The sequence below is a fragment of the Bos javanicus genome, chromosome 5 (genome assembly GCF_032452875.1).
Source record: "Bos javanicus breed banteng chromosome 5, ARS-OSU_banteng_1.0, whole genome shotgun sequence".
In the NCBI taxonomy this organism is placed as follows: domain Eukaryota; kingdom Metazoa; phylum Chordata; class Mammalia; order Artiodactyla; family Bovidae; genus Bos; species Bos javanicus.
The window spans coordinates 76,228,181-76,238,936 of record NC_083872.1 but is presented as its reverse complement, the minus strand read 5'-3'; the positions used below and the strand labels follow the sequence as shown (position 1 = coordinate 76,238,936).

Below are 10,756 nucleotides of genomic sequence, written 5' to 3'. Positions count from 1 at the left end.
CCTGATGTGAAGACCCAACTCACTGGAAAAGACCCTGATGCTGGGAAAGATTGAGGGCAGGAGGAGAAGGGGGCAACAAAGGACGAGTTGGCATCATCGATTCAATGGACATGAGTTTGAGCAAACTCCAGGAGATGGTGAAGGACAGGGAAGCCTGGCATGCTGCAGTTCATGGGGTCACAAAGAGTCAGACAGGATGTAGCAAGTGAACAACAATCTCCCCATGGTCCGGATGAGGAAACTCCTCATGGCCCAGAGAGGGGACAACTTACCTATGGTCACATGGTTGGTTGGCATGAGCTAGGGCATGGCATCCAGGGGCAATCAGGCCTATGCTCAAGCTCCAGACAGAGATCTTAAGGGTTGGCAAATATGGTCCAGGGGCCAAGTCTGGCTCACTGCATGCCTTTTTTTTTTTTTTTTTTACAGCCTGCCAGCTAAGGATGGATTTTACAGAAGACCATTTGCAACTGATTTGAGGAAAGGAAATGCTAACTTTGAACTCCAATGAAGCAAAATATTACCCTTCTCCAAAAAAAAGGGGGGGGGGGAAGAATTCTACTCTTCTCAGTAGTAGATCTGTATCACCAAAAACAAAATAAAAAAGTCCTTGATTCCTATTATTATATTTGAAATTTTGTCCCACAAAGAGTGGGAATTTGTGTTCTCCTGTATAACAGCTTTCATGTTGTCTCTTGGCCCCCAAAGCCTGAAGTAGTTATTCTTTACCCTACCTTTCTATTCCTCACCCTGCCTGGGGGCTCCCCAGACTCAACCAGTCTCAAGGCTGATAGCCCCCACCCAGCCTCCCGTTGTGGCTGGGGGAGCCAGACCATAGCACTGTGGACTCCCCACCCAGTGCTCACCCCATGCTCCCAGCCCTCCTTGCAGCACTGACCTTGGAACCCAGCTGTCGCACTGGGGATGTGTGCACCGTAGCCTCGGAGGCGTCCCGCCACTGGCTCTCGGCCCCCAGCTCCCCTGAGTACCACACTCTCTTTTCCAACCCCTTGCGAGAGCCAAGGCCAGCGTGGGTGGCTGAAATCTCCCCGGTAACAAGATCTGTACCCCACTTCCAGCCTCCTCCCCTAACCTGCTGCCCCTCCTCCCTCACCCGCACCTGCGCTCTGGCCCCTCCTCCCGGCCCCTCCTCCCGGCCCCTCCCGCACCCCTACTCCTGCCCCCTCCTTGCCTGGCTCTCCATGTCACCATCTGTGGCACAATCCTTCTCTGTCACTCTCCCTGCCACCCCCTCCTTCCCTTCCTTCCTTCCCTGTGCTCTCTCCCTGCATCTCTCTCTGCATCCCTCCCTCTGGCCCCTTCTCTGCTCTTTTCTCCTCTTTTCTCTTCTCCTGTCACGCATTTCTCATCACTCCCCCTCATTCTGGCTTTCCACCCACTCGCTGTCTTCTCTCTCTGTCTCTCCCTGTCTTTCCACCTCCGACCGACCCCCGTTTCCCCTCTCTTTCTATTGGTTTCTTATAGTCCTCTGTTCCTCATTTCTCTTCTTTTCCTTGGGAGGGAGGTTTCTCCCTACACCCCACCCCCAGCCTCCTGCCTGCAGACCCCCCATCTGTGTCCCTTCCCCCCACCACCCAGGACGTGTCCTGCAGTTGGGGGGGGGTGACGCACCAGGCGGTGGGAAGTCAGGGCTGGAGACCAGATGGGAGCGGCTCTGTGGGCAGACGTGGCTGTGGCCGCTGCAGGCGTAGGAGGGGGCCCGGTCCCGCCAGCAGTCTAGAAGTGGGCACTGTGTGGGGACCCCAGCTCAGGGGTGCTCAGGGACTCCTGGGGACTGGGCAGGGAGAGGGGACAGCAGAATGATAACCAGCCTGGCTGCAAGGAGGGAAGCCCTCATCCCATGGGCAGGTAAGGAGGCTGGGGCCTGGATGGGGTCCCAGAGGGTGGGGTGCTGGAGCCCACCTTCCGCCCAGGATGAACTTGGGAGGCTGGGGCTGGGGGCTGGGAGAGGGTAGGAAGGTCTAGGGAGGAAGGAGGACTTCCTGTGACCTCTTGATGGACAGAAGGGGCCTGGGGCCTGGGGGGTGTGCTTTAATCTCGGAATCTCATATCATGACTCCAGAATCTTGGAATCACAAAACAGCAGTGTCGGAGCTGGACAAACCAGATGCCTCATGGCATTTAGCTTAAGTGCCAGCTTTCCTGAGCTCCCCTTCTGGACTTGGCACTGTGCTCAGCACACTCCCATTTAATCTTTACAACAACCCTGGAAGGTGGGTACATTCGTCTTCATTTTAATAGGAGGAAATTGAGGTCAGAGGTGGGAAGTGAGTTGTCCAAGGTCACACAGCAATTTGGCATCATCCTTTGTGGCAGACCCTAAGTCCCCAACCTAGGGGCTATGGACTTGTGGGCTGTGCTCCTGAGGGTCAGGTCTGAAGTGGGCACAGACCATCTGGGCCTCTTCCTGGGGGGCAGGCCCAGGGGAGCAGAGAGCAAGTAGAATGCGGAGTCAGCCAGGGACCATCAGCCTGTGTTGTCCAGGGCTGTTTCAGTCCTTGTTATCTCTCAGCCCAAGGCCTTCAGGGAAGCCTGCAGAACCAGGAGGCACTGACGGTTTAGTAATAGGCAGAGCTGGGCTCAACTTCTGGCCTCCCACTTACCAGATGAGTGACCTTGTACAACTTATCGAACTTCTCTGAACCTCAACTTCCTCCTCTCTAAAAACCCTCCCTCTTGGGCTTGGCGAGGATCCCATGATGTATGTTTGAGGCCTATCCCAGGAGCATCCTCCCACCTTGCTTTGAGTTCTACTTGCTGAACTTCTTGGTCTATTGACATCTGCGATGCCCTGGGTGCTGCCCTGGGTGCTGTGCTGGGTGCTAGGGTTACAAGTACAAATAACTCAGGGTCCTGTGCCTAAAAGCCAGCAATCTAGAAGGGAAGAGGGTGGGATATAGACAAACGGAGAATGATCTGGCATCCATGAGGGCTGTTCTGAATTGCTGCGGGGCTCAGGGCAGCCACTCACCCTCTCTGGACCCTTGTTCCCTCTGGAAAAGTCTTCCAAGGAGTCTGCCCCCGGTTCTCAGGCAAGCATGTGTCAAAGATAAACCAGACAGGGAGGAAAAGGCCCTCCTCTCCAAAGGATGAACCAGATCATGTACAGTACCCCAGCTCCTTAAAAGGCAGCATCTAAATTGCAGGTCTGACTTACACCCGAGGAAAGCTATAATTTCCTTGCTTCTGGCACTCTGGCCTGTTAAACTTTGACAGGGAAGATGCGCCCAGATAAAGGCGGAGGCAAGGAGTCTTCCAGGGGGCCAGGGGCTCTGGGAGGGGCTGTTTAATTCTCCTGCACGAAGGCAGGGCCTGGCTGGTACACTGTGTTCCTGCCAAGGCCATGTGTGTTAGCACGTATGTGTGTGTGTGTGGGTACACAGGTGTGTGTCTGGTCAGGAGATGCCATCCTCAGAGCTCACCCTCAAGCTTCCCCTAGGGCATCTGTCCCTGCAGCCTGGAAATTAGGTTTGCCTGGCTCACTGCTCCTCTGTTAGGAGCCTCCCTCCTCCAGCCCTGGGCTGTGATTGGCCACCTGACGGGGATGCTATAAAGAGGATCTGCACACAGGAGGTGAGGTGGATGGATTGGTGACGTAGAGCTCCCCAGCCAAGGAGGTCTGGACTCTTAAGTTCCCAGATTCACAATTCTGGGTCTAAGGGCTGATTCCAACATTCTGGAAATCTGAACTTCTCCAATTCAAAGACACAGAGTCTAAAAATCTATGACTCTACAAGTCAGTTCTATGACTCTAAAATTCAATTTTTAAGTCTCTAAGGGTCTAGGGATTTGGATCCATGATCTTAATAGTTCAAGAGCCTAAGGAGCAGTAAGGAGAGTTCTGAATAGGCTAGTAGGAAAGCTGGATGCCATCTGGTTTCCCTGACCAGTTATGATCCTAAAACAAGTGCCTTCTCTAGGCCTGGCCTGTCTGCTGGCCTGTGAAATGGATGGGTCGGGAGTTGGTGTAATGAATCCTCCCAGCTTTGCCCCTTCCCAACTGTGAGCCGAGCGCAAGGCCTCATTTGGTCCCTGTGTGTACTGTGGGGACAACTTAGTGCCTTCTTCATAAGACCCTATGCGATGCTGCACATCACTGCTGAGCCTGGAGCCTGGCAGTCAGGGATCAGTCCCCAGGAACCGGCAGTACTGTTAAGATCCTATGAGCCCATCTTTCAGACTGCCCGTCAACTAGAGTCTGGGTGATGGCAGATTGAGGGCTCTCCTGAGGCTTGGAGGAGCAAGGAGGGGATGCTCTGAATGCAGTCGGCCTGGGGAAGCGTAAGGAGGAGCCAGGGCGAAGGGGTTCTTTCCCGTTTTTGGCATTGCCCTGCCTTCTCAGAGTCCTTGGAAAATCCAGATCATCGTGCAAGGACAATCAGACATACTCACCCACCCAGAGGTGTCTGCTCTGAGTTGGGGTGCTTCCCCTTTGAAGGAGCTTTACATCTGAAAAGCTGTGTCAGGACAGGGCAGTGGGGACCATAGGTCCTGCTGAAGGCATTTCAGGTCCAGGGCTGGGCAGGCAAGGGGACACTGGAGGAAGTTTCCCCTGAGAGCTTTCTTTCTCCCTCAGGGTTTCCCTAGGGAGTCAGGGAAGCCAGCAACCGAGCGACTTGGGGAAGGGGCATCATTTGGAAAAGGGAGAAGGTCCAGTCCCAGAGGAGGCTCTGGCCTTCAGTTCTGGCCTATAACTGGGTCTCCAGAGAGCCAGGGAGTCCTGCTGAGGAGGCGAGGGCATCCTAGGCCAGGGGCCCTACCCCAGCAGGGCCTGGATCCCCTCCGTCAGCAGTTCATCCTTTGTGTCGAGATTTGTCCACCCGGGGTTCCTCTGATTCACTCAGTGCCTCAGACACTGAGACAGAACTTGTGTGGAAGGGACACGGGAAAGGACCAGAGCTGAATATGAGCATCTCCACGCTTAAGGAGAGTCAAGTCCAGCAGGGACACCGGGAGGAGGCCTGGCTCCTCATAACACAGGAGAAGTGCAGTAAGAAGGTGCTCACAGAGTGGGTGGGGTGCTGGTTCCCACTGAGCCGCTGGGCAAGCTCTTACTCACACTTGAAGGCCTCCTTGAAGTGCCCTCTTCTCAGAGGAGCCCACCCCACTGGTACAGGGGGGAGCTGACTATTCTTGTCCTCACCTCCAGCATGTTATGAATTTCTCCACCATCAGTCAGCCGTGGGAGCAGGAGGGACAGCAGCTGCCCACCCCCCAAGTTCACAGTCCATCATCCTAGGCAGGGCCTTTGTGGGGGGCACAGTGGGATGGGCCAGGCCGAGAGGATCCTCAGGGGCTTTGATTTCCAGGGAAGGGGACACCTCTGAGTGTGTGGTTCTTAACTGCATTCAGAATCTGAGGAATCGGATGAATGCGCTGGGCTCTGCCCAGAAAATACAAGGAGGCATTGTTACCTTTCACCGGAGTTTAGCAGGGGGTGGGGGGTAGTTATGGATCTGCTAAAGTTCATCTAGAGACTTGGGCTCAGCGTTAAGGATGGGTGACATGCAGCAATGTTTTCAAGTGTGTGAGCTGAGATCTATTGGGGATGTCTTAGTCTGTCTGGCTTGCTCTAACAGAATACCATAGACTGGATGGTTTATACACAATGGAAATTCATTCCTCACCATTCTGGAGGTGGGGAAACCCAAAATCAAGGTGCCAGGAGATTCAGTATATGGTGGGGACCTGCTTCCTGGTTCCCAGCTGGCTGTTTTCTAGCTGTTTCCTCCCATGGCAGAAGGGATCTAGGACCTTTCTTCAAAAGAGCACTAATCCCATTCACGAAGACTCTACCCCTGTGTCCTAATCACCCCCCATTGCAGCTCTCCCTCCTAACATCATCGCACTGGAGGTTAGGGTTTTAACAAATCATTTAGGGGTGGGAAGGACACAGTCTATCTCAGAGTCTATCTCAGTGGGTGATCCACTTGGGTCTCTGCCAGTGAGGCAATCATATGTAGAAAGGGCACATATTATGTTATGGAAGAGTGTGACATCACTGAATTGCAATATAAAAGGCACTGTGTCAAAAGCATTTGAAAAGGGCTGGTATAGAGAAAAGGACCTATGTTGTCAGCAGCTGACTGAATGATCCACTCGCCCCTTTACTGAAACATTTGTGGAACACTCGTCCTGTGCACAGGGGAAGGGACCAGGCCACTGCTGGTCTTGCCCTCTGGAGCAAGCAAGCCCAAGTCCCCTGCTGCACCCCTATTATGTCATATAGGGTGTTCTCTTTACCTCTCTAAGATTCAGTTTTCTTGTCTGAGAAGTGGAGCTACCTTGCCAGCCTCCCTTGCTGGCCTGTGCAGAATGAATGAATGACTTGTCCAACTCTGGGCAGGTGCGCAGGGAGTCTCCAAGTTCAGTGTGATGGGGGAGGAGCTACGGAGAGAAAGTCATGCCCTGCACTGACCAAGCTGTGTCCTCCCTCCTCCAGGCCAATAGCTGGCTGCTGACCCACCCTCTCTTGGCCATGAACACCCCTGGCTCCCTTTCACTGCTGCCTGTGACCTCGGAACCCGGGAACACCTCCTCAGCCTGGCCCCCAGATGCTGTCCTCGGAAATGTGTCCGCAGCATCAAGTGCGGCAGGGCTGGCTGTCAGCGGCATTCTGATCCCACTGGTCTACCTGGTGGTGTGCGTGGTGGGCCTGCTGGGCAACTCCCTGGTCATCTACGTGGTCCTGCGACAGACGGCCACCCCATCGGTCACCAGCGTCTACATCCTCAACCTGGCACTGGCCGATGAGCTTTTCATGCTGGGGCTGCCCTTCCTGGCTGCCCAGAATGCTTTGTCCTACTGGCCCTTCGGCTCCCTCATGTGCCGCCTGGTCATGGCTGTGGATGGCATCAACCAGTTCACCAGCATCTTCTGCCTCACGGTCATGAGCGTGGACCGCTATTTGGCCGTGGTGCACCCCACCCGCTCAGCCCGCTGGCGCACGGCACCCGTGGCCCGCACAGTCAGTGCGGCTGTCTGGGTGGCGTCGGCCGTAGTGGTGCTGCCTGTGGTGGTCTTCTCGGGTGTGCCCCGTGGCATGAGCACCTGCCACATGCAGTGGCCCGAGCCGGCGGCTGCCTGGCGGGCTGGCTTCATCATCTACACGGCCGCGCTGGGCTTCTTTGGGCCACTGCTGGTCATCTGCCTCTGCTACCTGCTTATCGTGGTCAAGGTGCGCTCCGCCGGGCGGCGGGTGCGGGCCCCCTCGTGCCAGCGGCGGCGGCATTCTGAGCGCAAGGTCACACGCATGGTGGTGGCCGTGGTGGCGCTCTTCGTCCTCTGCTGGATGCCCTTCTACGTGCTCAACATCATCAATGTGGTGTGCCCATTGCCCGAGGAGCCTGCCTTCTTCGGCCTCTATTTCCTGGTGGTGGCCCTGCCCTATGCCAACAGCTGTGCCAACCCCATCCTTTATGGCTTCCTCTCCTACCGCTTCAAGCAGGGCTTCCGAAGGGTCCTGCTGAGGCCCTCCCGCCGTGTGCAAAACCAGGAGCCTCCTATGGGGCCTCCAGAGAAGACAGAGGAGGAAGAGGAGGCTGGAGACGGGGAGGACCGGCATGAGGGAGCAGGGAAGCAGGGGGACTGGGGGGAGATGAACGGCCGGGTCAACCAGATCATACAGCCAGGTCCCAGTGGGCAGGAGCAGCCTCCCAGCAGCACCACCAGCAAGGAGCGTCAGTTCCTACCCCAAGAACCCTTGGCTGGGGAGAAATCCGACACGCTGCACATCAGCTATCTCTAGGGGCCTGTGGAGGGCCAGCGTAGCCTGAGGAATGGGCAGAGACTGTGGGTGCGCCTAGGGTGTGCCACCCAAGGTAGCAGGGCCCGTGATGGAATATTTGGAGGCCTGGGCCCTTGCTGTGTGACTTACTGTGTGACCTCAGATAGGTGGCTTCCCCCTCTCTGGGCCTTGTGTGACTCAGGGATGGGAGACAGCAGCCTGGATGAGCTCTATCTGATGAGTCTGGAGGGGCATCACCACTGGGTGGATCTTCCTGAATAGGGTCAGGATAAGGGGAGGTGTGGAACTTCCCTGGTGGCTCAGGGGTAAAAAATCTGCCTGCAATGCAGGAGCCACAGGAGATGAGGGTTCGATCCCTGGGTCAGGAAGTTCTCCTGGAGGAGGGCATGGCAAGCCACTCCACTATTCTTGCCTGGAGAATCCCATGGACAGAGAAGCCTGGTGGGCTTCATTCCATAGGGTCGCAAAGAGTCAGACATGACTAAAGCGACTTAGCACGCACAGCACAAACAAGGGGAGAGGTACAGATGGGCTCTCCCCTTCAGAGACATAGAATCCTGAATATTGGCCCTCAGAAGGATAAACCAAGGCCTTGGATTTCCTGGGCTTAGTCAGGTTCACAAAACAGGGAGTGGAGCCCAGTATTCATAGGGGTCAATACTGCAGCCCCAAATGGGAGGAAGTCTCCCCTGGTAGGGAGAAGGGGTGTGAGACTGCCCAGGCCCCACATCAGCTCTGCTCCTCTTGCTGCAAGGCTGAGGGCCAGCCCTTCTCCTCTCTGGACCTCAGGTCTCACCTGCTGAACAACCCGATAACCTCCAGGCATTCTTGGTCCAGATGGTCAGTGCCGGGACTCCTGTGTTCCTGGACAAGAGAAGATGCAGATTTTCCAGGAAGCTAATTAAGTCCAGCTTCAGGGTTCCTGACTGCTTGGGTCCTTCTGAGGCTCTGAGTCTAATTTTGTCTTTGTAATGTTGTATTCCTTTTCTTAAACAAGGACCCCATATTGCACAGGCCCCCCAAAGGCTAGCTCAGGCCCTGTTGGGGGCAGCTTACCAACCTTCAAAGCATCTTGCTTTGTGTCCTATGGCTGGAAGGGGTCTCGGGGTTTTGAGGGCTCAGGAGCCTTCTCGTAGGAGAAATTCTCCCTGCTTCTCCCCTCTCATTAACTAAGGCAGGGACCTGGCCTGGGCAGACTGACACGGAAAGGCAGCACGTCTAAATAGAACTGAAAGGAAGAGGAATAAGAGGAGGAGGGAGAGGGGAAGAAAAAGGAGGAAGAGAAGGGGGAGGGGGGAGGAAGAAGAAGTGGAGGTCAGATCTGTCTCATGACCTTGGAGCCAACCTTGGCCCCCCTGGGCTAACCTCAGAGGCAACATCAATGAAATTGGGTTGCCAGTCAGTGCCTGGTCTGATCATACTCAAGGAAAGGATGCCATCAGGGTGGAAAAGTTAATGCCCTGAAAGGTATGGGGCCAGCAACCCCTGAGGCCTGCAGCACGCTGAAGTGTTGGGCCTTGATGGGAGCCTGGGGGCAGAGCTGAGAAGCAGGGCCTGGCTCCCCGGAGAGGTTGGGAGGAGTGGTGCAGCCCTGGCAGGCTGGGGAGCAGGCCTCCCGGTCTTTCACATTCCCCAGGTCCAGGTTGGAAAGGCTCAAGGAAGAAAAGACTGGAGGAGGCTAGAGGGAGACCATAGGGAGAGGCTCCTGTCCAAGGTTGGGCCTGGGCTGGCCTGGATTCCCTCCCCGAGATGACCCCTTAGAGCCACAGCGAGACAGATTCTGAGGAGGGTGGCACCTCTTGCTAAATCTCCCAACCCCCACCCTTCAGAAGGTAGGGGGTCCTCAGAGAAAATGTGGGAACCACAACCTGGGAGACCTCCAGATCCTGTCCAGCCTTGACCTCTCTGGGCCTCAGTTTCCCCTTCATAAAATGGCAGTGGGTGTCCCAGTTTGCCTGCCTCCTGGGATTTGGGAAGAAAAAGAGTCATCTGGGGTAAACTGCCATGTACACTGCAGTGGGTGAGGCTGGGGCGTAACAGATTATAGAATGGAGGCAGCCTCCTTCTTTCTCATGAAGTGGCTACTCTGTCTTCCAGTCCTTGCGGGTAAGGACACTATAGGATACAAGGAAGGGAAGTTGAGGTTCAGAAGCCAAGAATCGGAGGGCAGGGCTTGGGGAAGAGTGAGGCCCCATCAAGGGGAAGGAAGTGTACAAAACTAGAGCTTGTACAGGGGTTGGAGGCTGGAGGCCCAGTCCTCATTCTAGGGCTCCCCTGAGGAGGGTCTGGGGTCTGAGGGAAGAGGATCCCTGGCATTCCAGCATCTCCTGCTTTCCTGATTCCTGGGGCAAGTGAGCCACTTCTACAAGGGTGCCTGAGAGGCCCTAAGGAAAATTCTGACCCAAACTCTTGTCAATAAAGTTGGTGACACGTGATGACCAGCCTGGGCCAACTGCTCTGACTAGCACTGTGTTTTAGATTGGTGTGCCTGAGTGGGGGTGTGGCCATGCATGCCTTTCAATCAGGATACTCCTTCTCTCCCGTCTCTCAGCTCTGCATGCCCAGGCCTCCTTGTGTATTGCCTTCCAGAGTCCTGGTCCTCCAGGAGTCGTGGAAGATGCTTCTGACAAACCTCAGCCTATATCCTTAGAGAGCTTGATCCAAAAGCAGTAAACCTACTCTTTTGCTGCGTCCAAATTTCAGACCTCGTGGAAGAGAGCTGATTGGTTCTAACTGGGTCACATGATGGCCATATGGGTAGATCACCAAAGACAAGGTGATAGAATGCCATGATTGGTCAGATGTGGGTCATAAGTCCATCTTTCCAGCTACAAAGAAGGTGGGACACTGTGATGGACAGTTTGGCCTGACCAGTGGGGTAGGAGTTAGGTCAGGGACAGACTCTCAATGGCAGGGAGAAATGACACAGGCAGCAACAATAGCAGGATGGAGGAGGAGTGTGTAAATACAGTGGAAGGGTATATAGTA

At 55.2% G+C, this 10,756-nt stretch overlaps 1 protein-coding gene across 2 annotated transcripts; it reads left to right on the top strand.

Annotated features, from left to right (window-relative positions):
• Window positions 1-1,174: 1,174 nt before the first annotated feature.
• On the top strand, window positions 1,175-10,222 carry SSTR3 (somatostatin receptor 3). 2 transcript variants are annotated; one of them, XM_061417397.1, is made up of 2 exons: window positions 1,175-1,869; window positions 6,464-10,222. In XM_061417397.1, exon 2 carries the CDS (start codon window positions 6,500-6,502, stop codon window positions 7,766-7,768), a length of 1,269 nt encoding a protein of 422 aa, XP_061273381.1. In that variant the 5' UTR covers window positions 1,175-1,869; window positions 6,464-6,499; the 3' UTR covers window positions 7,769-10,222. The 2 variants fall into 2 exon arrangements, with proteins under 2 accessions (XP_061273381.1, XP_061273380.1); XM_061417396.1 differs by lacking the exon at window positions 1,175-1,869 and having other exon boundaries at window positions 6,290-10,222.
• The last annotated feature ends 534 nt before the right edge of the window (window positions 10,223-10,756 follow it).

Coding starts and splice junctions, on each gene's coding strand:
- SSTR3 (XM_061417396.1), top strand. CDS start 6,425: ATGCCCTGCACTGACCAAGCTGTGTCCTCCCTCCTCCAGGCCAATAGC.